This window comes from Canis lupus, chromosome 1, assembly GCF_003254725.2.
Source record: "Canis lupus dingo isolate Sandy chromosome 1, ASM325472v2, whole genome shotgun sequence".
Lineage (NCBI taxonomy): Eukaryota > Metazoa > Chordata > Mammalia > Carnivora > Canidae > Canis > Canis lupus.
In genome coordinates, this window is record NC_064243.1 from 37,683,593 (window position 1) to 37,711,318 (window position 27,726).

General features: G+C 40.0%; 1 protein-coding gene across 1 annotated transcript; it reads left to right on the forward strand.

Moving 5' to 3' along the window:
* Positions 1-553: 553 nt before the first annotated feature.
* Positions 554-23,268, forward strand: RAB32 (RAB32, member RAS oncogene family). The gene is made up of 3 exons (XM_025422505.2): positions 554-821; positions 17,258-17,535; positions 22,081-23,268. Exons 1-3 carry the CDS (start codon positions 572-574, stop codon positions 22,228-22,230), a joined length of 678 nt encoding a protein of 225 aa, XP_025278290.1. The 5' UTR covers positions 554-571; the 3' UTR covers positions 22,231-23,268.
* The last annotated feature ends 4,458 nt before the right edge of the window (positions 23,269-27,726 follow it).

The window sequence follows — 27,726 nt, forward strand, 5'->3', positions numbered from 1 at the left end:
GAGGGAGAAGCAGGCTCCCTGCAGGGAGCCCGACGCGGGACTCGATCCTGGGACCCCGGGGCCACGACCTGAGCTGAAGGCAGGCGCTCACCCACCGAGCGCCCAGGTGCCCGCCTTCATTTAAATACTAGAGCGTTATCAGTGCTTTTGCCAAGGTCAGAGTCGCCCTCCCGCGCTCGCCCCGCCCCCCGGGGTCGCCGGTCCGCCCCGGCCCGGGCGCTCCTCCAGCCCCGCCCCCCCCCCGCCCCCGGCGGGCTCCCCGCGGCTCCGGGCCGCCTCCGCAGCGCCAGCAGGGGGCGGCCGGGCGCCGCGCACCCGGGCGCGGAGGGGCCGCCCCGGCGGAGGAAGTGCGGCGCTCGGGCGGCGGGGAGCGGCCTGGCCGCCGGGTCCTCCTCCCCGCGGGCCAGCCCCCGGCCCTCCCTCCCCGCCCCGTGCGGCGGCCGCGGCGGCCGGTTCCGGGTCCTGTGACCCGCCGGGGACGTTGCGCCGGCGGGCGGGGGCTCCGCGGGGCTCCGCGGGGGCGGCGCGGCAGGAGCCCGGGCGGCGGCGGCGGCGGGCGGCGGCGGCGCTCATGGCGGGCGGCGGGCCCGGGGATGCCGGCCTGGGGGCGGCGGCGGCCGCGGCGCCCGAGACCCGCGAGCACCTCTTCAAGGTGCTGGTCATCGGCGAGCTCGGCGTGGGCAAGACCAGCATCATCAAGCGCTACGTGCACCAGCTCTTCTCCCAGCACTACCGGGCCACCATCGGGGTGGACTTCGCCCTCAAGGTCCTCAACTGGGACAGCCGGACGCTGGTGCGCCTGCAGCTCTGGGACATCGCGGGTGAGCGGCGGCGGCGGGCTCCGTCGGGGGGGGGGCGGGGGGGGTCTGGGGGACACCAGCGCCGCCGGGGACCGAAAGGGACGCGGCAGGGCGGACTCCAGCGGGGTCACGACGGTGGCGCGGGCGGGAGTAGTGGAAGGACTTAGAAGCAGGCCGGGACAGGTGCATGAACAACGACTCGGCGTAGGCGCCTCCACCAAGTCTGCGCCAAGCATCTGCTCTTTAAGGGAGGAGGCGGCGGCGGTGGCCTCCGCCCCAGCGTCCCCTCTCTCTCTTTCTCCCTCGCCGGACCGTAGTTTGTGAAACGGCCGTGGAGGCTTTTCCAGAAGTTGAACTCTGAAAGTTGACAAGCTTGTAATACATCAGGAAGAGTTAGGGGGAGGCCCTGGCTCCTCGCAACCAGTTTTAACATTTCACAGAGGAGCACTGAAGTCGAGTGATTTACCCAAAGGGACACTCCAAGGTACTGACACAACCAACACCAGCAACCGGGTTCCTTTTCGGAATGTTTCTCATCGGCCAGCTTGGATGTGAGATCCCTCTTTGTGATCTCACACTGTCCTCACTGCGCTCCTCAGATAGGATGCTGTGCTAGGCCAGGTACCCCCCGCCCCCCTCCTCCGCTGGAGAAGGTTTGGGAAAGTTGCTCTTGAATCCTTCCTCCCTCCCTAAACCCACCAAGCCCGACTTCTGGTCCCCTTCTCCCCACCCTACGCCCCAATATACTATCTCCCTGGCAGTGGCTTTCAGGTGACATTTGGGAACGTGATACCCCTCTTTGAGAGGGTTCATATTCTCCTTGCTTTAATTTATGAAAACTTGGAACTCTGGTGGGGTGGGCGGGGTGCGGGCATTTAAAAAGATGTTAGCTTTGGAAAGTTTAAATATGGAAATGATGATACCAAAAGTTACCCTGTTCGGGATCCCTGGGTGGCGCAGCGGTTTGGCGCCTGCCTTTGGCCCAGGGCGCGATCCTGGAGACCCGGGATCGAATCCCACATCAGGCTCCCTGTGCATGGAGCCTGCTTCTCCCTCTGCTTGTGTCTCTGCCTCTCTCTCTCTCTGTGACTATCATAAATAAATTAAAAAAAAAAAATTCAAAAGTTACCCTGTTCAATCACTGTTGCTAAGAAGCTTCATCTGCCATAGACAATTCTTATGGGAGAATGTTTAGAGTGGGAGAGACCCATCCTTCATCCTACAGATGCATCAACTGTAGAAGCTATGGTCACCCAGCTGGTAGTAGAGTAGGAAGGAGGGGCCCAGGTCTGTCTGCTAGGTAGTGCTCTTTTCACCAACAGCTTATCCTATGTGAGAAAGTATTGAATTATAAGCTATATGATATTTTAAGAACAGGTTTCTCTGCCTCAGATATGAGAATGAATTTATGTCATTTCCTCAGAGAAAGGGGGATGCTCAGTCCTGGGCTCAGCTTTTTTTTTTTTTTTTTTTTCTTTTGGTTACAGAAAACCAAAAGTTCGTTTGAAAAGTCATCTTTTGAAGCCAGAGGCTTCTTTCAAAATACTTCCTGCTGTTTCACAGAACCCTTATGAATACTAGTATCTCTTCTTGACAAAGTCATAAATTCTAAAGGTTGCTTTACCATGTGATAGTCATTCTTCAGGAATCTTCAGTGTAGCTGTAGATTTCCATGAAGATGATTTTAACCGCCTCCCCCCTTTCCCCGCCCGAAGGTTGTTGACTTTGCCTTATTCTTCTTGTAAAATAATATCATATTTAGCTATTAAATCATCATTGGGTCTCACTGCAGGGTAATGAAAGATACTGTTGGTACATTTGTGTTTTTAAGCGTCATGCAAAAGTGCTTGTTTGGAGACTTGGGAAAATAAATCACGAGTTATTTTCTCTTCTTTTTTTGTCCACTTTTAACAGACCTATGTAGCCGAGAAGGGGACACAGTCTTGTCAGACTCTGGTACATATTGGCCTAGATGGAATGAATGTGCTTACACTTTTGACTACATCCAAAGGTTGAGCTTTGCCAGGAAGGAAGGCAGAATTTTAAGATCTCCAAAAAGGGATTCCTGAATGTTAGATAGCATTGAGCAAGTACACATCAGCTGTTAATAAGATTTGAGGTAAACTAATGAGGTAATTAGAAATTACTAGGCTCACTTGATAAGATTTTCGAGATGAGGTCTTAATATATAAGGAAGCTGACACAAAAATAATTTGGCTTTCACCTGAGGTTTAGGGAGCTACATCATTTAAATATGTTTGCTTTGAATATTTGACCTATTAGTGAATCCTGGCTCATACCACTTGAATAAGTTGTAATGATGTAATAAACGCAAACTGATGGCCACTCCAGAAAGCTTCCCATGGCTAAACATATTTGCCTCATGTAGTAACAACGTTGAATCATATTTAACTCTCAAAGGTGAGAAATATTTCTTGATTGCAAAACAGTAGGTAGGGCTGGCCAATTGATAGGACTAACTTAATGTTGGTGCTATTTCAGATTTGTTGTTGTTGCTTTAGAGATGAGAAAGTTGGCAAAGGAATTATATTGAGTCTCTATACTTGGAAACTTTGGCAAGTGTACAGGTGGGAGTTGTCCAGATGTTTCCCGTAAATGTGGTCAAGCAGTTTAAGCCAAACTCTTCAAATCAGGAACCATAGTGACTCTTGGGTACAGGCCTTTCCAATGCTTTCTTATTGCGTAAAATGAACGTAGCTTTAAAATCCAGATGCAATTCAATACAATTTTTGTGTTAGGCAACTGTCTTTTATTTCACATCTCTTTTGAGATTGCTCTTAACACATAACTGAAATATCCTAAGTTACTGAAGTCAATAAAATTTTTAAAAAGTTTAATAAATACTACTAAATTAAGATGTAGCAAGAGATGTCTCTGGGCTCCACCTTTGGTTGTTGCTACATAGAATAATGCATTTAGTATAGGCCAGCAATGCTTTAAATGGTGGAACTTCTGCAGATCTCTCAATTCCTGTAGTCCTCAGTGGCAGACTTTTATTGTGTCACAGAAGCAGTGTTGTATGTAAGGCCCAGGCCCCTCTGGCTGCTGTTTTCATGCAGGAACCACAATGCCAGAGGCCTGCAGCTCGGCCTTTTGTCTTGGTTTTGCCACAGAAAGAGCAAGTGTACCTGGCACACTGGCTTATTTCAATTTTCTTTACCATATTTCCTGATGGGCCTTGCATTTACTGACGAATTCTACCTTCTTGGCACATTTTGCCATGTCACTGCAAACTAGGATGTTTCCCAGTGTAGAATCTGACCTGTCCTTTCATATGTATCATAGAGGAAGTAATAATTTGCCTTACTACTTATTATAATTTTATTAGCAACTATAGAATTTTCCAGGTGGGTTGAATGGCTGGTCTAGACTACATCTTTAAAAGAAGAAGAAGAAGAAAAAAAAGGTTTGTTCTTTTAGATGGAATACAATGCAGTCTTCCTGTATTCATTGAAGTGATTTGTTTTTATAGAGGAGACAAAACTTTTATGTCAACAATTTCAGAGTTCTCAGCAGGGCCTGAATATTAAATTGATGCCAGATGGATTAATGGCAGAAATTTATTTCACCTAAGTTTTACCTAACATGGGAGCCCTTATAAGAAAATGAATACCCAAAGAAGTGGCTAAACCTAAGTGCTTTTATACCAGGTTGAACAAAGAGAGGGAACGGCAGAAAAATGACTAAAATATATGGGGAGGCTAAAGGAAAATAAGAATTATTTTATAAGGTCTGTTTCTAGAGACGTCTCTCAGCTTCAACTCCCAACCCTGGTGATGAAGATATTTCTTTCCTCTTAGAAAAGACAGGACATCTCTCAAGTGGGAGTAGTCTTGTCTGCTTTCAGGCAGAAAATAGGGGAGATTAGAGCACGCTTCTTGCATCTGCTCTTTTTCAAGTACCTTTAGTTAAAATAATCCTTATGCCAAAGTGACATTTTGGGGGTGCTGGTCTCTTCTGTCACCTTTCGCTTTTTAGAATTAGTATTTCTGTATAGAAATCTGTATGGATGACACTCTTTTGGGCCCAAGAACAAATTATGAATATTCTACTCATAAGCTCCTATAAATATTATTTGCTATACTGTAAAATGCATGGTTGGAAGATGTAATAAGTTATATAGACCATACTTAGATTCACTTTAAAAAAATATTTTATTTACTCATGAGAGACAGAGAGAGACATAGGCAGAGGGAAAAGCAGGCTCCCCATGGGGAGCCTGATGTGAGACTGGATCCCAGGACCCCGGGATCACAACCTGAGCCAAAGGCAGATACTCAACCACTGAGCCACCCTGGCGTCCCTAGATTCACTTTTTAGTTTTTAATTCCCATTCTAAGTTAGGACATTGATCCTACTTTCCTTGTAGTATCTTCAACATTGGCAACCATGGCACCTCATGGCTTTTTATTGCCTACTTTCATAATTCCAGTAACCCTCATGAGTAAGAATCAGGAATATTATCTCTGATGCTTTTCCTGACCTTCAAAGTATCTATTAGCCAAGAATTATTAATATTCAGGTTTCCTCTAAATATGAAGAAGTGCTCTTAGGGATTAGTCTATAGTTATTTGTTTTTTGTTTTTGTTTTTTTTTTTTTATGATAGTCACAGAGAGAGAGAGAGAGAGAGAGAGAGAGAGAGAGAGAGGCAGAGACACAGGCAGAGGGAGAAGCAGGCTCCATGCACCAGGAGCCCGACGTGGGATTCGATCCCGGGTCTCCAGGATCGCGCCCTGGGCCAAAGGCAGGCGCTAAACCGCTGCGCCACCCAGGGATCCCAGTCTATAGTTATTTGTAACTTCCATCTTAAACATTGAATGTTACATTGACTTTCCAATTACTTACCTCATTTAAAGGGATTTTTAAAATCTTCATTAGATCTGACTTTTGTACAATCTTGCCATCCTCAGCCTTATGCAGATTCAGCTGCTGTGCGGAATTACAAATAAAGCCTACTGTTCCCTTTTCCATCTTTAAATCTTCTTCAGTTCGTGAGACCTGAGACACCTTTGGGTGACCCTGTCTGGAGCTGGCATCCACAATTGCCTGAGCAGGATGGGCAGAGTCACAGCATATTTCTGTTACTGTATGTGGAAAAGCCCCTGATAGTGATACCATCATCTTTCTGTGTGTGTCTTTTTAATATGTTCCCATTCTCAGTTGCCTCAGTTGTCTGTCCCACATAAGCTGAAAAGTGCCCAGGTTAGTGGTAGAGAGAGTGGTACATTGATAAGAACACTGACACGATCTTTTTCCCAACCATTTCTTGCTCATTCTACTGTTTGAATTAAAGTATGGGCTATAAAAAAAAAAAAAACAAAAAACAAAAAAACAAAAACAAATAAACAATAAATAAATAAATAAATAAATAAATAAATAAATAAATAAATAAAGTATGAGCTTTTAGAGATCCCATAGCCTAAATACAGAGAAGTGTAGTCACTTGCCCATCAATGGCCTGTACAGAGACTTGTCTCATGACTCTGAAATATGAAAACAAGCTTTAATAGAGTAGCAGGTTTTTTGATTCACTGGTGTCAAAACAATCTAAAGATTGTTGTCGAACAGTCTAGCAGACTCCTGTCTAAATTTGCAAATGTTCTGGTCATCCTTATAGTAGCTCCTATGACTCATTTTATACCCATTATAATAATTACCATCTCTTCCTGTATCCATTGAAGTGATTTGCTTTTATAGTGACTTTTTTTTTTTTTTTTTTTTTACATTTTCCCGATTTTCCAGTTCTACTCTTCTTAATACAGAACTTCCAATGTAGATCCTTTTTGATCAGCTCCATCACTTTTGGGGGCATTTTAAACAACTCTTTCCACACTGTGTACTTTCTGAAGATAACAAAGCCGCCTTATTGATGTGTACTTGTAGAGCACACACTGGAAACACAAGGTAATAATTATAGATGTTTGCATGGTCTATACTCTGTGATCTCACTGATTAAACCTGTAAGCTGTGTGTTATTCTAGAGAGGCAGTGTTACTTTCAAATATAAGGAGAAATTTTAATCCGTTATGTATTTGTTTTCTTGACCTTCTGATTTTCTTAAGCTTCTGATATGGAAATTTCCATGATTCTTATTCTATTTTTAAGCATACCCAGGATTTTGTTTTTTATCAGGTATAGTGAGGCCAACACACCAGATATCATCACCGTTGAAAAGACAGTTTTTATTCATAGTTCCCAAGAGGAGGGAGCAAGCTGCCCTATGCAGGGCCACATAGGGAAGCACCAGGGTTGGTCAAGAGACAGAGGAGAGTATGGGTTTATTGTAGTTTTTGTAGGAAGGAATGGACAAGGCAGCGTAGGCAAGTTGAGCAAGTTTAGAATTGGTTCGTTTGAAATATTTCAGTGGGCCTTGGAATATAGGGGTGGTTTCCAGTTGTTTACTACATGGGCATGGGTGATTTAGGGCAGGAGGATAGTGTCCTAGACTACCGGAGCCTGGAAAAAAGCAGATGGGTGGTGAGGGCTCTGGATTGGCTGGTTTGCATATCAAAGATGTTTAATGTCTCTAAGAACTAGCTAAAGCTGGGAGGGGCAGTCCCTCCTCTGGTCCACAAGACCCCAAGATGTTAAAGCATTATGAAACGTAGAACATAAAAACCATGATTGACACATATTTCTAGGCATTTGTTAGAAAGGATTGAGAGATGAAAGTGCTCTTCCAAAGAAGACTTTGAAGGCCTTAGATTTATAGCTGGAGGATACCATATCCTTAAACTAGTGATGATTTCACACTTAATCAACACTTTAGTAGAGAGTCGGCTGAGTCCACAAGTTTGTGTTGTGGTTGTAGAGAGCTCCTGGATGGTGAAGACAGTGCAGACCTATAAATGGAGAGGGGGGGGGGGGATTTCTGCAGGGTGACGTAAAAGATCAAGGTAAAAGCACTCTAGAATTCTCCTCAATTATATTTTCAAACGTGCTTCTTGAACTTTTTGCAATCAGGGAGGCTAGACACATGTCATTTCTTCACTCTCCTTTTGAGAGAGATTAGCCACATAAATGGACAGTCGGGATTTTCTAACTGACAGATTCTCTTCTTTCCCATTCTTTCTTTCCACTCTCTTCTGTCCAGATATTTTCCTTAAGCATTTCTGTAGTGATTTCTGATTACTTCTTGAAATTAAGCTAAATATGATGTAGTTTTTGAATGTAGGTGACGTCTGGTGGGGTGAGGTCCAGAGCCAAGGACCAAGAAAGAATTCTTGAGAAGTCTTTAGTGCAAAATGGTGGTTTTATTAAAGCACAGGGATAGGACCTCTGGGCAGAAAGAACTGCTGCCCTGAAGTTGTGAGGGGTGGCTGGTTATATGGTTGGGTAAGCAAAAGGGAGGTTTTCAAAAGAACTTTCCTGTGCTAAAGAGGACCTACAAGATATTGGAGGCCCTGCTGTTGTCAAACTAAGGTGGTTTTTTCCCTCTAGTAAGGTGTTAACATGAAGGCAGTGGGAGCTTCCTGGAGGAAGGTTATTCTCTGCCTGCCTCAATATTTGTCAATAGGCTGCAGGTTATGAGGACATTTAATTTTATCTATATTTCTTTCTGGAAGTTAGGTTATTGATAAGAATGCTTTTTTTCTTGTAAATCACTAAGATGTTTGTAAACTGAGGGAGACTCACATCTTTCAGGGCTGTGATCTCTAGAAGTTAACTATTTGTTTTTCCTTCCCTTAGCGTTGGGGCAGCCAGGAGTGCCTCAGAAAGATCACACATATCCCACCTGGGAGTGTGTGTGGTGGGGGTGGTTAGTGGGGTGTCAGCTTGTGTGCTATCCTCAGTTTGCCTTCTGCTCCCTCATCAAATATATTGTGTTTTTTTTTTTTTTAAGTGTAATTATATGGGAACTCCTCTGGAGGTTCTTAAAATGCAGATTGATTGTCATCAACTCTTTCAATAGATTTGGCTTCTTCTGATAAACTTCTCTATGCATCATGATTTAACAAAGAGATTAAGAGGTTAATTCTCTCACCTAGTGAGCCTGTGGTTGGACAGTCCACAGCTGCTGAGCAGAACCATAAAGGCTTAGTGGACTAATGCTGACATTGGCACCGCCCAGCTATGCCTTGATCATAGTCTTCGTCCTTGTGGTCCAATTAGATGTGCATGCCTTGCTTCAAGGGCTGCTAGGAAATCTAGCACCTTTTTTTTTTTTTTTTTTTTTTTTTTTTTTTTTTTTTTTTAGTTGGATGCATTGCTTTCCCAAATAAAATTCTGTGAAGAGATACTGGAATGGACAACCAGCAATCCCCTATACTTACCAAATTAGAATTCCTACTGGTAGGGCCTGGATATTTGCAAGGTACCACGCACCACACGCAATCTGATTTATACTAAAGTCGAGGAGAAGTAGTTCTGTCATTGGCTTTGCTGCACCCTGCATCCTCTCACCCCACTCAGGGAGTTCTCCACATAACCGGGTATACCTGCCTGCTCCACATGCTTGCTCACCCTCACCTGCCAGGGCCTGGGAGTTCTTCTCAATTTCCTACCACCTCTTCTTCATCTCAAGAGCCTCCCTCTGAGGGTAGTGTATGGACACAAGGGCATTTACAGGACAAAGATGGTACATTTCTTGCTCTTGTTGAGTAACTTGGTAAGAAAGTGAAAAGCTAATATCTTAAACATTTTTTTTTTAAGATTTTGTTTATTCATGAGAGACACACAGAGAGGCAGAGGGAGGAGCAGACTCCTCACAAGGAGCCTGATGTGGGACTCGATCCCAGAACCAGGATCACACCCTGAGTTAAAGGCAGATGCTCAACCGCTGAGCCACTCAGGCATCCCTAATATCTTAAACTTTTAAAACTACTATGACTTTGAACACAAATCAAAAAGCTATTTTGATTTTATTCCTTGTTTCAGGTAAAGTCAGCTCTTCTTTTTACGGACCCAGAGTAAGACCGTACACAGTGACTGAGTATCACAAATGCCCAGTCGTCTTAAGGTAGCAAAAAGAGAAATTCAGGCTCTGAATTGATCGGGATGGGTTGGGGGCAGGGGGAGATAGTTTTGAGGACTATTCCATGTTACCACTGCTGCTATCTAGAAAGCAGTTATTTTTCTCTTAGGTGTAGGTGTTTTCCCCTTTTGTTTCTGTATTGTTTGTTACACTGTTACACTCTTTTTTTTTTTTTTTTAAGATTTTATTTATTCATGAAAGACAGAGGCAGAGACACAGGCAGAGGGAGAAGCAGGCTCCATGCAGGGAGCCCGATGTGGGACTTGATGCCGGTACTCCAGGATCACGCCTTGGGCCAGGCGTCAAACTGCTGAGCCGCCCAGGGATCCCCTGTTACACTCTTGTTTGACAAACCCAAGACCCATCATGACAGCACATTCTTGCCTACATCAGGGTATAAAAATTTTTAATGAATAACTACCCCTTTAGAAGTGATGACTGGATTTAAATGAAATTGGACTGGGTCTAGATTTGTTGGCCACCAACCACGCACATTTGTTAGAGGTGCTTCATCTCTAAAATGCAGATTGAGATTTAAAGATTTTTTAAAAGGTGTTTACAAGCACAAACTAGAAACCTGCACTTTTCTATCCAATCATCTTGAGTAAGAATATGGTAGCTCAGTGACTCTCAGTGGGTGGGAAAGGGTAAGCATTTCTACACTTAGAAAACTAAATACCAGTTATCTCATTACTTTGATTTGTTTTTCATGGTGAAATTTATATTTTGAGTTTTAAATAATGTGAGGAAACATTTAGGTTATTTATCAAATGAGGCCTCTGTTTCCAATAGCCATTCACACTGTAGTCCTTTCCTTGTCAAATCTGAGAGGAAAGACATTCCTTTTGAAATTTTACTTATAAAGAAGTCCAATTATTTTGTGGTTTTCCTTAATTCAACTATGTATTTTTGGAAATACATTAATGATGTCATCTCTGCTCCTTTTCAAGTCATCAGTGTTGTATACTTCCAGATATTAGGTGAGCATTTTAATCTTTTTGCCAACATGTGTACCTTAAGCTTCATCTCTTTGAGTATGTAAGTTGTGCATCTTTAAATATCTTTGAGCCTAGATGACTAACACTGTGCATTTTCTTCATTTTCAATGCCATGATGTCTAGTTATAATAAAGGTCCCCTTTTCTAGAGAAGGAAGTAAGAGACCTTTTTAAAAGATAAAACATTTTAGAGTCGTTTGGAATATTCTGGCAATATGCCACAGCAGTCTGGATGAAAAAGGCTGCCCCTAGTACTGGGGGAACTAAAGCACTCAGCACTGGGGCATTTCCCAAAGCTGCTATGGTAAAGCCCTAGGAGACTTTGAGAAAGGGTTTACCTTGTGTAATAAAAGAGGGCTGTGCTATTTTTGAGGAAAGGCACATCCTAGGCCAATGGCTCTCCCTTTGGTCTATCTGGAGACATGGGCCATGCGGAGCAACATGTACTCCAGAAAGCCTTTGGCTAACAGATTGGACAGCACATTAGGTAACAAATCAACTTGGAAATTTGAATAATTTCCTCTCCCTGGGATTTTTTTTTCTCATCTATAAAATAAGAAAGGTTGGATTAGGTGATATGGGTGTCATGCAACAGTTTCAATGTTGTCCATTTAAGTGTGGGAGACATGAAAGTGGTCCCTCCCCCTCCAGTAAGAAATGACCACAGCACTGGTTAAAGAAGGTGGTGATGTTGCTTAGATCTTCCCCACCTTGTTTGAGCTACTTATATAGATCTATTAAGAGGAAGATCTCCCAGGTCCTGCTTAATTTTTAAATTGCCTTAAGCTTTAACTCTACACACACCTACATACCCCATGAAACAAAACTCATGCATCTGTGTTTGTATTTAAGAACTGTAGACTTCTTTACCCTGTCCTCTCCTGTTCTGCGTCACGACCCAGGAGCATTCAGCATGGCAAGAATTCCCTGCATTTCATTTATATAATCGTATGGTAGAATCCAAGAATAATGAAGGTTTCTTGTACTGAACTTAGGATGCTTGATTGGCTACAGCGTGTTCTTTGTATTTCTTGTCTGAAATTAAGAGAAAAATTTTAGGATTCTACAGAATTCCAGTGCAATTCTAATGTTAAATGTGAAAGTCTTTCTCATTGGTTTGGCCCTTAGCCCTTTTTTTTTTTTAAACTTAGGGCAAACTCCGGAAGTGTTGTGAAAGGGAAGTAGTAGACTACATCATTCTCATGCGGAAGACTCCGTACTATTGGAAGTTATATCTAAAAGTTAAATATATGAAGCTGTTTAGTACAAGTAAGCATTTGAATGGCATTCTTGATTTAATGTGTCTTTCAAAACAACTAAGATTAGCTTACATACCTCAATGAATAACATCCCTTTGTATGATACCATAATATGTTCTTCATATCTCTGATTACACTTAACACACCATGGTATTAGTGTGTCTGTTTCCTCATATAGACTGTGAACTCCTTAGAAAATCAGATTCATTATTTCATGGTATTCACTAGTGTCTAAGCATAGTGCCTGGTACATGGAAGGAACACATACATGTTTTTGAGTGGAGATCAAATCTAGATATAAAGTAAAAAGATACTTGGGAGTTGTATCAGCCAAGATAGACGAGGTTATGTTGGGGTTCCAACAACACTAAAAGTGTCAATGGTTTAAAATAATTATTCCTCACTCTTTCTACTTGTCCATAGTGAGGGCAGAGGTTGAGGTGGAGGTAGGTATATAAGGGCAGGTTTGTGTCTGAGCTGCCTGAAGACTCAGGCTAATACAAGTTCTATCATCTCTTGATACTGTCATCTCAAAATTAGGGTTCAAGCTTGCTGCAGCAGGACAAGGGCACTGCCACCCAAGTGATTCTACTTCGAAGTGACACTTCTGTTTTCATTTCATTGGCCAAGAATAGTTCATAGCCACTCCTAATTTAGTGGGGGTGGACGAGTGTGATCCTTCATGCATGCAGAAGTGGAGGGGAATGGATATTCGTGAATAGTAGTTCACACATAGAGTACACATGTTGGCAGTATGCTTTCCACCATAGTTCTTTTAGGCAATAATAAGGGAATTGATAAAATTACCCAGAGAGAGATAATAACATGGGGTGCAGCCCTTACTCTAGCAGCAAAGTTTACTATATTTTCCAGTTTGTTTATTTTCTATATTTTCCAGTTTAATGACTGGAAGAAGCTAGCATGTCTCTGTGTTTCAGCCTTTGAAACCAACATAGTTAAATCTAGGTTTTACTTTGTTAGGTTTTTCTGGAGAGCAACTCTTAATTTTATGTTAAGGTTATTATTTTAAATGAATTCATTGTATCCTTCTCTATTCTCTAATTAAACAACATATTTGAGAAATGTGTGTTTTTTACTTATTTTGACCAGTTCAGGAATATCTTTGAAGCCATAATGGATTACTGCAGAATTTTTTAAAAAAAGAGATGATGAACTCAGTAAAATAGGAAGTATAGTTCACTATTCTGTTGGAAAGTAAGCTATTTCCCTAAATGCATGGCTTGGCCTTTTGATGTGGTATTATTTATGTTTGATCCCCATTGCTGTCTGGATTCAGTGATTGCAGAATCTTTAGAAAATCCTTATAAATTAAAGTTATCACAGAGAAACCTAAAACATCAGAAAGGAGAGCTAGGAGAGCTTCAAAGATCCCTAAAGAGCTCTAAAGATACCTGACTTATTTAGGCAGAGAAAGTTACTTGCCTGGAGCTGCTTGACCTTTAGTACATGATAGTTTGATTCTTTAGTAAATTTGAGTTTTCCTCAAGTTCATTTTCCTCTGCAGACTTGTTTTCACCTCTACAGTTCACAGCATAGAACTAGTTTAAGGCTTTGTCGTGTTTAATTGCACCATTTTAAAGAGGATACTCAGGTTTTCATCGTGTAATACATTTATTGAGAACTTAATAATAATACTACCTAACATTTACACAGTGCTTACTGTGGGCCTGACCTTTTACTTTTTGAACTTAAAGTATAATTTACATGCATAGACCTTAAATACATGACTTCATGAATTTTTATATAGCACTTCCGGTTCAAGCTACATGCAGACCATCCCTAACCTCCTAGAACAGACGCAGCAAATACCTTAGGTTTTTGTTTCTTGTTGCAGCTACTCAACTGTGCCATTGTAGAATGAAAACAGATGTAGAAACTCATAAAAAGATAATGGTGATAAGATTCCAGTAAAACTTTATTTAGCTGAATTTGGCCATGAATTATGATTTGTTGTACTCTGCCCTAAAAAACTCTCAAGCAGGCAATTTATATTAAACCTTCCCAATGAGCCTCTGAGGTAGGTGTTCTTTTTTTTTTTTAATCACTTTATTGATACAGAATTGACATGCAACAAACTACAATTTGGTGTTTTGACATAGGTAAACACTAGTGAAATATCACTATAATCAAGTTTGCAGATATATCCATCATCCCCAAAGTATTTCCTCTTGCCCCTTGGTAACTCATCTCTCTGTCCAAGACAATCACTGATGTGCTCCCTCTTACTAAGTCACTAATTTTTTAATTTTTAAGGATGATATAAATCTTTTAATAGAGTATTACCTATTCCCTCTCTGGTCTGGCTTCTTTTACTCAGCATAATTATTTTGAGATTCATCCATTTCGTTACTTGTATCTATAGTTTGTTCCTTTCCTTTCTATTGTTATATTCCATTGTATAGATATACCATACGTTCTTCATTACTATTTTGGCTATTAAAAATAAAACATCTATGAGCATTCACAAACATGACTTTGTGTAGACATGTGTTTTCATTTTGGGCAAATACCTAGGAGTAGAATGTGTTGGTTGTATGGTAGATATGTTTAAATTTTTAAGAAACTATCAGATTGTTTACCAAAGTGGATGTATTAAATTCTTATTTTTACCAGCAGTGTATGAGAGCCTGATTGTTCCACATCTTCACCAGTACTTAGTAAAATCAGACTTTTTAGCCATTTTTGTGGGCATGAAAGGGCAGCTCTTTGTGATTTAAATTTGCATTTCTCCAATAATTAATGATGCTGGGCATCTTTTCCTCTGCTTATTTGTCATCTTGTACATTTTTTGATAAAGTGTGTATAAACTTTATTAATTAGATTTTTAATCTTAGGGAGTTTTGAGAGTTATTTATATGTTCTGGATATAAGACCTTTACTAGGGCAGCCCGGGTGGCTCAGCGGTTTAGCACCACTTTCAGGCCAGGGTGTGATCCTGGAGACCCAGGATCTAGTCCCACGTCGGGCTCCCTGCATGGGGCCTGCTTCTCCCTCTGCCTGTGTCTCTGCCTCTCTCTCTCTCTCTCTCTCTCTCTCTCTCTCTGTTGCTCATGAATAAACAAAACAAAACAAAACAACAACAACTAAAACCTTTACTAGATATGGGATTTGCATTTTTTTCTCTGTACCTTTCCTTTTCATTTGCTTAATAGTGTAATTGACACCATTTTGAATTGCCATATGGTGTGGTTGTTAGAAAGCACACTCTCAGGCTATTAGAGAGTTTTGAATCCTAACCCTAGAACCTAGGGAAAATAACTTGAGATTTCTAAGCCACAGGGTCTACCTCAAAAATTGCTTATTATACATGTTTCTGATTTTGTTTTACTAAGAAGTTTACATGAGGACAAATTCGAATATGATTTAGGATGATTGGTTGAAAGAAGTATTTTTAGGTATTTATAGATGATTCAGTAAACAAAACAAGAGTCACTAAAGCTTAGTTTTTCTTCATAACTTCTGGATTTCTATACTTTTACTAGTTTGGCACCCTACTGTCTTTTTCTAAATTGAAGGGATAGTCCAAAAGAATACTCTTATAGCTGTGGAATAATCTTATATGCTGGGCTGTCTTAATGAGGCTAATAATTTCCCTTGTTGCCATAGTCAGTATTATATTTAAGAATTATAAACATAAAAGTCAGTAGTATGTGCTCTCTAGTTAAAATTGAAGTCAGAACCACTTTAATGCATCTATATCGTCTTTTTTGCAGAATAGTATTATTGATTTTGACCAGTTGGTATATCCTCTGTCAATTTGCTGTGTATGATTATTAAGTGTATGTTTATGGAAAATGGTCCAGGTGTTAACTTCTTATGAATTTCAGCATTGTGATCAAATAAGCTAAATAATTGGCTGGTCAGATTTACATTACCAATAAAATATGAACATGATAGTGGCGTTTCGTATGTGACCATTTGTTACAATAAAATTCAGACATCTAGACTATCATAGTACAGCTTCAGATGAGCCCACATGAGGAGTTGTCACAAACCAAATGATCTTTAAGTGTATCCATTTAAGCTTGCCTATTGTGGTGTTTTTCCATTATTTCCTTAAGCAATACCTAAAATTGCATGAGGCTATAGTAGAATTTGGAGAAGGAATATTTTTTGTGGGTAGCTTTGTGTTTGTTACTATCAATAAATAAAGTGTGTTTTCCATCATGTGTTTTAACAGTAAGTGTCCTGTCAGTTTTGTTTTTATCATTGGTCAGAGTTATCCATCTTAGATTTGCACTGATTGCCAGTCATTTTTCCTCAACACTGTAGTCAGTAACTTGACAGGATGAAGGGAAAGGCCTCAGAAGTCAAGGCAACTGCAGGATAGTTCAGAATGGCTGGCTTCGTATCAGCATGGGTGCGTGGGAGTCAGGAGGTCCAGATTCTGGTCCTGCCTTGTGTAGTCAGTGCTGCTGTAATCCTGGCCAAGCAGCTCTTTGCATCGGTTAGCATCTGTCAGATGAAGATTAGGGACCCTCCTCCATCAAAGAACAGTGTGACACCAGACAGAAGGGGGATGCTTTGCAAAGTCCCAGGTAGTATGTGAAGCAGTAGAATTTTTCTCTAAGTATTTAACATGTTAAATTATTTTAAAAGTATGATATTCAAAAAACTATAGTCAGTCCTTTTAATCACACAACTATGCTTCTTGTTAGTAGGTTTGCATGCCTTCTTAGAGGAGAACAATCTTGCAGACAGAGTCAAAAACGGGTACAGGCTAGAGATGGGGAGGAAAGATGAATTCCTTTATCTCATATCCAGCCCTAGTCCTTTTGACTGCATTTTACCCACCATACTTATCTTCTTCCTGCAAGCTTCATTTTCTTCTATTTTTGTCTCTTCTCCCCTCCACTGCTAGCTTTCTTTTTTTCCTTTAGAACTTTTCTTAGACTACAGGGAGTGGCAGGGCATGGGGAAGCGATGGGCTCTGTAGCATTAAGCCCTGTCACCTGGATGTTTATGGAGCATGTGTCAGACACACACAGAACATAAAACTAGTTAATTGTGTACTCGGACCCCATGATCAGCCATGTGGTTTGTGCATCCTTCATCCCACCAGTTTCTTTGCTACAGAACAGGAGATGTGTTTATAGCACTATTCCTAGGGTCAAAAGGTTTATATCTAAACATAGACTCTGTCTGAATTATGAGTTCTTAATCTCTTAATATATTTATTTCTAGGGCAGGAGCGGTTTGGCAACATGACCCGAGTATACTACAAAGAAGCTGTTGGTGCTTTTGTAGTCTTTGATATATCGAGAGGTTCCACATTTGAGGCCGTCTTAAAATGGAAAAGTGATCTGGATAGTAAAGTCCATCTTCCAAATGGCAGCCCGATTCCTGCTGTCCTCTTAGCTAATAAATGTGACCAAAAGAAGGATGGTGGCCAGAATCCTCCTCAGATGGACCAGTTCTGCAAAGAACATGGTTTCACTGGATGGTTTGAAACCTCTGCAAAGGTGAGGTCCACTTTGTGTTTATATCTACTCTGCTTTTAACTCATAAATCTGAGCTGTAACTATAAAATATTTAGACAGGTTTACGTGGGTGGTTTTGGGGAGCCTAGAAGAAAGCAAAGTATAGCATGGATATGTTATAACTTTGGGCAGCAGGAATGCTTTAAAATTGGCCAATGTGGAGGTGAATAGAACAGGTTTTCCATCAAAATAAAAATGATTGGGACGCCTGGGTGGCTCAGCGATTGAGCATCTGCCTTTGGCTCAGGGCATGATCCCAGGGTCCAGAGATTGAGCTCCCTGTGAGGAGCCTGCTTCTCCCTCTGCCGGTGTCTCTGCGTCTCTCTCTCTGTGTCTCTCATGAATAAATAAATAAAATCTTAGAAAAAATTATTTAGAGCAATGAACAGGGAGATTCTCTGAATTTGAGCCTTTAAATGAAGCACTTCTGCAACTGGAGTTTATGGGGGAGAAGTTATCTGGTCAGGCACAAGCATTTTTGATTTTTTACTGAAGGCTTAACAAGATATAAGGACATAGATGACCCCGGTGACTGTGTGGGTCATATGCAGCACTAACAAAAATGGACACTGAAGATGTCAGAAAATGTATTCAGGTGGTGTTTGAAGAGTTTCAGATGGTGTATGAAAGAATTTGAACAAGACAAGTATTAACACTTGTAACATGCTTCCATGAATAGTGGAGTGATAATTTTTTCTTTCATCTATTATGGGGTACAGTGTTTTTTGAGGAAAAATAAAAACACTAAGTTGGCTGTTAAAAATCTTGCCAACCTAGATATACAAGAAAGCAAAAGTGAAATCACAAGCACAAAATATTGGTGGGGAAGGAGTTTATGTGCATTGGGAATTTCTCATTAGAAGTCAAATAATCAGATTTACGTAAGAATGATGAAATGTTGGAGAAATTCTGTAATGAACGAAATTGAAACCAGAAGACTGGCCTAGTTTAACACAGTCCCAGCATTTGGGATGCCTTCTGTGGATTTCTGTTGTGTGCATGCATCTATATCTATATATCTATATCTATATCTATAGCTATAGCTATAGCTATAGCTATATATGTATGTATGTATATATACACATGCATGTATACATATGTATATATTTTTGTGTGTATATATATTTATTTAAAAAGCATTTTCCTCTTAGCTAACAAATGTGACTGGATTTACCTACTGGTCAAATTATCTACTTACTACTAGGTTACTTTTAGCTTTACCAGGAACCCACCCAAAAAGTAGAAGATCATTTGGTGCCACTGGTGATCAGAATAATGAAAGCAAAGCTGTAAGAGATTGCACAGAAAAGCTGCTCTGGAAATAACTGAGTGATGTTGGAGTCATTGGAAAAACTAGTGTCTGCTGGAGGCAGAAGTTTTTACTCCTAAGCTAAAGGCTTATTTTTTAAATATATTTTAGAATCTTAAAATTTAGTTTAATGAATAAAATGTGATGGCAGAAAAAAATTGCAGTGCAGGGTTGCATGCCACACGAGCACCTAGCTGGGCAGGAAGAAGGAAAATGGCAGTAGTTGGAGACTGGTCATGGAGGCACTTGTCCTGGAAGCCATGCCCTCTGTCTGCAGTGGGTCTATGAGGTGATTTGCTTTACTTCTCAGCTTTGTTGGGAAATAATTAGTGATATGTGTAATGTGTATTAGAGCATGAGATTTGCTGGAAGAAATGCATGTATTACAGGTAAAATTTCTAAGTTTTATTTGAATTAATCATTCAGGTAATAAATCCAAATTCCTGCCCAGAATCTAGATGGAAGATTCAACAATGATAGTGTCATGTGGTTGGATAGCTTGAGATTGTGTAAGTCATCAGCTTTGTTACATTTATAGACAGGGTTACATGTAAGTGGAGAAGGAGAACACTGGCTAATAGTAGAAGTTTCAGGACTGTTTTGTGCTTTCCTCCAAATATATTAGCAACACCATCTGCAGAATTTCCTTAATAGTAAACCAGGAATGTTCCAAGAGAATAACAGTAATATGAAATTTAGGTTAAAATTTTAGTTGAGGCTTAAGGTACTGCCTAAGTTTCACAAATGCCTGTATTTCTGAGCTGGCCAACAGCTGACTCCCCAGCTGATTTCTACCGGAATTCCAGTGATCTGAATTATAATGGGCACACAGCCAAAAGACAGTTTTGAATTCATGAACTTCATCTTTTCACCTTTTTTGCAAATAATGGAATTTCCAGTATGAAAATGTGTGACTAATTACAATATGGGAATTTTCCATTTCTAATCTCTAACCTTAATGTGGTTAGAGAGCATTATAATTCTTGGAGATAATGCGACTGGTGGGGGTTGAATGAAATTTGAACATTCAAGGATCAATAATTTAATTAAAGTTAATACTTATTTTAGGAGTGGAGGTTAAAAAAAAAAAAAAAAGAAGGAAAAGCTTGTGTTGATGCTGGAAAAGGTACCTGAGTGAATAGCCCAGGTCTTGCAGATTTCTCACTGTCTGAGAAAGTATAGCAGATAAGGGAGACAGGATGAGCCTCATGTTGTTAGATTAAAATTGGAGTGATCACTATGACCTTAATGTTTTATATGCATGTATAAATATATATGTTTCTGGGTTTATGTGTGTCTAAATACACACATATGTATAAACAGGTAAATGTAGAAATTGATGTCTATGTGTCTGTGGCTGCATATGTGTATTAATAGCTCTGCTTGCTCGGAGGGGTTAGGAGCAATGACACCACAGATCCAATGAGCTTCTTAGTCTCCAGAATTTGGTTTTTATTTTTTATTTTTAAGGGATTTTATTTATTTATTTTAGATAGAGTATAGCTGGGGAAGTAGCAGAGGGAGAAGGAGAGAGAAAATCTCAAGCAGACTCCCTTCTAGTGCAGAACCTAACACCAGACTTGATCTCACCACTCTGCCATCATGACCTTGAGCCAAAATCAATAGTGGATGCTTAACTGACTGAGCCTCCCAAACTCAGAATTTGGTTTATAAATACTGTTCTTCTGTAAAAAGAACAGGGGTTTTGTGGACAAGGGAGTTTGGTGGGACAAGGAAAGTAAAGATGCAACAGAGATATTTTGTGGCACCAGAAACTAAGGAAACACAAAATGGAGATCTGTCAAAAAGAAACAGGACCTCACTTACAGGATCTCCAAAAAAAAATCGACACTTTGAGCAGCAAAGTAAATAACTATTGTAAGAGATCTAATCCATAGAATAAAATAATAATCTCTGATATGAATAAACCAATGAAACAAGTAGAGGAGAAGAGAAAACTCTTCCTAATGGTAGAATTTCAACTAATAGATGTAGAAGGAATGATGGAAAGGAACAATCACCATGTAATAATAGCTGTTTTAGGAAAGAATGAATTAATGTTAAAGTTGATGGGAAAACTATGATGAAAAATAGGATATTTACACTTTTGAGCTTACTGAGTACAAAGGAAAAATAGCTATTCCATGGCTGGCAGACATGACTTTAAGCAAATGTCCCTCTTGTACACTGAGAGGGACATATCACTTATTCCTGCCAAAAGTGCATAACTTGAGTTTAATGATACAGAAACAAGCCCAAACAGAGATATTCTCTGGCCAGCATGCTCCAAGAATGTCAAGGTCATGAAAGGCAAGGTGATTGAAGAGCTGTTCCAGGTTACAGGAGACCAAGGAGATGTGTACATGAATTACGGCTGGTCCCTTGGATCTCAGATGGGACACTGAGACAATGGTGGTATTTTAAATTTCATAATTATTGACAACATATTATTGAATTTCCTGATTTTTATCTGGAAACCTGATTACCCAAAGATGTTAATATTTTAGGAATATGAGTGAAGGGTATTCGGAATATTTGCTATTTTTGCAATGTTTTTGTCAATCTGAAATTTAAAAATGAAAAGTTAAAATACTTTTTCTTTTGAAAAGTTAAATACTTAAAAGCCCAGATTTTGCTATGTGTTATTTGTGTATTTAATGACACCTAATAGATCTGTCACACAAAAGTGATAGCTAGTGATTTCTTGGGATATTTTAATGGACATCACACCTGCAGCATTGCTTCAGGTTAATTTACACATACGCCAACTAAAAGTAATAATCTGTACTCAGAGATGGGAAGTGACATGATGCATTTGTCATATTTTAATGTGTGAGCCCATTGGCCTTCTTAGACTTGCCTTAGATGTTGGAGGGCAGGAACTTTTTCATCTTGGTGCTTTCATTTATGTGAGTGGTAACCCAGCGTGGGATGAAGATTCCTTATCAACCATTGAGATAGTTCATTAAACCTCAGCAGCAAGTTTGAAATGGAAACATCAGGAAGGGGGATCCTTTGTGAAGAGAAGAGTGTTCTGTAGCCATGTTACTCAATGGCATTGAACTCTGACTGTGTGTACCCTGTAGGGAGGGAGAAGACGGTAGGCCGCGTATTGGAACACCCTCTGACAAACTGTGCTCATCCCCGTAGTACTCTTAATGCTTTCATCTAGGCATTAATCCTAAGAATTCACCCTGTTCATCATTTCCGCATTACAGGATAACATAAACATAGATGAAGCAGCCCGGTTCCTAGTGGAGAATATTCTTGCCAACCACCAAAGCTTTCCTAACGAAGAAAACGACGCGGGCAAAGTTAAACTGGATCAGGAGACCCTGACCGCCGAGAGCAAGTCCCAGTGTTGCTGATGTGCCTGCTGCATCTGTGCGTGCAGGATGCAGCCTAGCTGGGCTGGAAGGAGTCCTGAGAGGTGGCTAAGGTGGTGGCTGTGCTGTGCTGTGAATCTTCCCAGGGCTGCACTTTAAATAAATGCTCCGGTTTTTCTAGGGGGGGTAAATCTTTTTCCCTGCACGGAACGACTGTGATGTCACCCCTGGGAGCCTGCGGCCACATGGGGCATGTAGAGAAGTAGCTGTGCCAGTGGGCCCACACCCTGTGGCATGAACACTTAGGCTTTTGGGGCGGTTGCCATGTATTCAGGATAATGTTTACATCCTCTGTAACATCTCTTTAAATGACAGCCCCTCAGGATTTGGTAAGACTTCCAAGTTGTGCCTTTTAGCCAAAGCACTGGGGTGGTAATAAAGCCTCACCTGCAGCCTCTCAGTCATGTTATGGGTCTGTTTTTGTCTCCACACTCCGTCCTCACTCTCCACGGAGGCTGTAGACTGTTAGACACATGAGGCTTGAAGTTTTTGTACTGCAGTTTTGTTTTCCTCCCTACTTCAAACTTTGGTACTTCATGTAAAATTGTTATCCTTAAGTGTTAGAATTTCACGGGCCCTCGACAGTGTGGCACGTCCTTGCTAAGGACTCAGGCAGCACTCACCGCATTGGCCTTCTGGCTCTGGTTGCTGCCAGTTGGAAACAACATAAATGAACAGTCCTTCTCTCTCTAGTTCTTTCTTTTTTCCCTCATCCTCCCATGTGTTTGTTTTTGTACCCAAGAGCCTGGCCGATATTACCATTGCAATTCTCTCTTAACTGGAGCTAGTCTTTTGCAAATCTGTATTAGTAATGGTTGCAGAGAGAAGTTACTTCAAAGCATATACAATGAAAGCTGAGATTCCGTATTACGAATTATGAAGGAAAGTAGGTCATGTGTGGTTTTCTGTAAGGTTTGAGACATTTAAAGTATAACACATAAGAAACTTAAGGCAGCCTCATGATTTTTTTGTATTACCATTTGACCCAGTTAAGGAAAAGAATAAATATTTTGACTGAAACTTTGTGTGTGTGTGTTTTTTTTTTTTAATTAATGTGGTTCTAGAAAGGTAGATGGGGTGTGCTTTTCTGCCTTAGAAAACTGTCTATTTATGTTGTCTCTTTTGTTTTTAAGGGACTTGCTATCATCTGAAAGGTTCGACTTCTTTCAAAGGAATTTTAAAGGTGTTTGTGACATAATCCAGAGCTATTGCAACGTGAGGCATTGACCAAATTTTCTTATACATCATAATGAGCATGGGTAGGAAAGATCTATGCATTTGTTGAGAGCAACCTAGCAAGAATTGCATTTGCTCTGATAGGTGTATTCTGGGAATAAATAGTTATCGTGGGCCATACAATGTAGCTTGCCCTTCTTGTTAAATCTAGGCTTTGCTTAGGAATCACAGATGTGTTTATGTTCTGCATTTAAGTAAATAAGCTCTTTGATCTTTTGGGACATATAATCTATACAGATTCAGATTTTCTGAAGCTAAGGAATATAAAGAAAGACCCTTATTTAAATATCACTTACCATTTAGTTAATGTAGTCCCTTCTTAATGTTTAAAAAATATTGCATTAAATCTTGCTTTCTAAGAAATATGTGTCATGCTCTAAAGTTTTTTTTTTTTTTCTGGTCTAGGTCAATGTACAGCTTCTTAATCTTTACTAATTCCAAAGTCCATTGTGTAAGTAGTATGAAAAATTGGTGCCAAATCCTAAATGTTAGACATACAAAGCTTATCCTGTGTGGTCACTGAAATTGATAAGTCGTCTGGAATTCTCTTTTTACATACTGATTTTCAGTTTTACAAGAAATTCATCATGCTTAAATTGAGCAAAACTAGGAGTATTGCACTGTCGGTGCCCACCTTTACTACATTTTTTACCTTCTTTGAGGATAATTTTAAGAACAGAGAGTCTTCTGTTTGGTTTCTCTTTGAACACTGAGGGTTCTGTTTCCTTGTCAGTTTATTCCACTTATCATTTTTTACATTTTTGAAATAAAACTGAGTATTTTGCTTTACTCCTAAATTCTCACTACAATTTGTTTTTGTAAACTTGAACATAAAAATTTGAATTTAGGATAGGTTACATAAATGGCTAAAGAGAGGAGAATACTTTGACTTCCTTATTCCCATACCCTCTTATTTAAATATCTTTCTGGGGATGAGGCACAGAAATCTGCTTTATTATTATTTTTTTTAATTTATTTTTTATTGGTGTTCAATTTACTAACGTACAGAATAACACCCAGTGCCCGTCACCCATTCACTCCCACCCCCCGCCCTCCTCCCCTTCTACCACCCCTAGTTCGTTATGCTGAGTGAAGTAAGTCAGTCAGAGAAGGACAAACATTATATGTTCTCATTCATTTGGGGCATATAAATAATAGTGAAAGGGAATATAAGGGAAGGGAGAAGAAATGTGTGGGAAATATCAGAAAGGGAGACAGAACGTAAAGACTGCTAACTCTGGGAAACGAACTAGAAATCTGCTTTAAAAGAAAAAATCTGCTGAAGGGTGCCTGGGTGGCTCAGTCAGGTAAGCACCTAACTTGGTTTTGGCTCAGGTCATGATCTCAGGTGAGATTGAGCACCACATTGGGCTTCTGCTCAGTGGGGAGTCTACTTGAGATTCTCTTTCCCTCTCTCTCCATCCTTTCTCTCTCTCTCTCAAATAAATCTTTAAAAATATCCGGTGATGTTCCTTTTGAAATCTCTTATCATAAGCAGCAGTAGTTACTGAGTTTGGAATCTATGACATTACCCCAAACATGAATATTTTAAAAATATAGGACTTTTATTTCTGTGTATACATCAGTGTTATTAAAAAGTCTGAACGGCTTAAATAGCGGACAAGCAGTATAAAACTTTCGTCCACTGAAAAGAGATGTAGTAGCTTAAGGATTCTGACAGCCTGGACTAATCTCCAAGTGACTGTACAGTTAGCCATTTGGGAAAAAATAAGTCCTGTCTCTATTGTACTGTTCCTCAAAGTGATACAGTCTGGAAATGAATAACCTAAATGTAAAAACAAATACAGCTATGAAACTTCGGCATGTTTGGAAAAATTTTAACATTAGGCTAAGAAATTCCTTTTTAAATCCCCACATGCTTAATGCAAGAGGAAAAAGTACATTTGGTTACATCAATGTCATGTCTAACGAGAATTTTGGTTACATCAATGTCATGTCTAATGAGAATTTAAGTGAAATTATAACAACAGACAAAATATTTGCAACCTGTTTAATTGGGTAAGGGTCAATAAAGCAGGATAACAAAAAATGAGTAAAAATGGGCAAAGAATGTAAAAAGTGTTTTTGGAAGAGTACTCATGTGTTAAATCTTGGTAACCAGGAAACATAAAAAATAAAACAAGATGTTATCAGATTCCCCAAGAAATGTGTGAGTTTGATTGTGTCCCTGATATTGGTGAACATACCAGGAAACTTGTGTTTGCAATCTGCTCTTCGACCAGATTTGATTTAATGGGTACCTCCCAGGCTCCCTCCATTGATGCTGTGCACTTGACACTATGCCCACACCTTGCTAAGAAGCAGAACTGCTATTGCTGGGGAAATAACAGAAACAAAACCTCCTCCCACCCAGAAGATGGCTCTGCAAAGGTAGAGAGAAAGTGGTGGTGTTTATTGAATAAGCAGAAAGCCAGAATGTTTGCCTCAGGGGCGATAGCTAAGAGATTAAAAACGCCCCTTCGTATTGCCCAGCAGATACAACCCACTCCACACTTGTTCTCCAGGTAAACTAGTCCTCAGATAAGAGGACTTGACAGCACCTTTTGTCAATACACAGTTCATCCTAAATGCATTGGCAGTTGGGGTGACTGTATTAGTTCATTGGCTTTATGCAAAGGAGAAATCACTTCTATCTTCATGGCAGGAGGTAGTTTTGCAAGGTGATGTAAGATTTCTCCCCTTCCCCAGAAATTGGGAGATAGGGACACTTTCTCTTCATAATCAAATTTCAAAGAGATGACTCCCAAAGATGTCCTTGAGAAAGCCTGGAGAGAGGCTTCTTTAGCTTTAAAAAAGATTTACATACATATCAAAGAGACAGAGAACTTAAAAACTTTCAATTATAAACACTCTGAGAAAAGGGGCATGGATTGGAGGAGTTTCTTCACTTCAATGAAGAGACTTAAGTTTTTTATTTTTTAATTTGTATTTGCCCCTACTGTCCAACCTGGGCAAACATTTGCTTGTGTGTACAAGGAATAATAGAAGCCTGTTCACTGCATCATTCTTGGGACATGCATGCAGGTGTGCATGCAAAACACCAAAAGACCCCCCCCCCCAAACACACAAAAAAAACCCCAAAACACAATCTACATGCTCATCTGTAGGGGGAAAATACAATGGAAAATTGTACGCCCATAAAAGGAGATACCATGCAGCAGTTTAGTCATACTTAAAAAAAAAAAAAAAAAAAAAGTATTCAGAATTTAAAGACTTCCTGAACCATTCAGAAAGGTTAACACCAATTTCCTGATTGTAATTGCCTCAGGTAAGGGCTAGAATTGTGGGTGTCGGTTAAGGCTGTCTTGAGCTTTTTAGTTAATGTTTACATTTTTATGATACACTTTATTTTACCCTGGTCCGTATGTTTCCTACACTATCACTGAAATCGAGGAGTGTTCCCATTTGGAACATAATACTTTAAAAAAAAAAAAAAAGAAATACTTTGACTTATCTTTACTTTTTACTACACTTAATAACATCACCTATATTTTGCCCTCCTGGGATCTTACGTATATTATGAACATATCATATGAATATATGAAGTAACTATTTCTTATTTCTCATTCTCCCAGATTGTGTGTGTATGGTGGGAGAAGAGGTAGGAATGTGTGCGATATAAGTTTGAGTCACATATAAAATACTGCTGGGACTGTATAGGTGGTAGTAATTCAACTACTGCCTCCCCCAAATCACCTGAATACCCAGTGGTATTGTCCTGCCAATCTGTTGGCATTTCCCAAACCAAACCCATTATCTTTCAATCTTCTCACTACCAAGCCCTTTCTAGAGGCTTAAATGTTTACATATTATAATTTAAATAAGTTTTGTTTATGTTCATTCTAAATTAACATGTAATGCTTTCTTTTTGCAGTAGGATTATTTTGCTGATTATTTTGAACCCCGTGAAATTTATAGCTGGCATTTACCTACCTTTATGAACACTCCACTTTTGATTCTTTGGTATAGCTTTAGTCATGCTGCTAAATTGTGATTTGAGAGCTTGCAGAACTTTAAAGGAATACAGTAATTGCTCTAAGTGAAGCCTTATAATAACCTGACTTCAATTTCAATTCAGCATCCTATTCATCTGAGATTTAAAGATGAAATTTTGTGGATTTCTTTTCTTTTATTGATGAAAAAAACTGAAGTAATCTCCAGAAACTTTTCTCTCTTGGAAATTTAGCAAAGTACAATATAGTACTTTCATTCTGGTTTGAT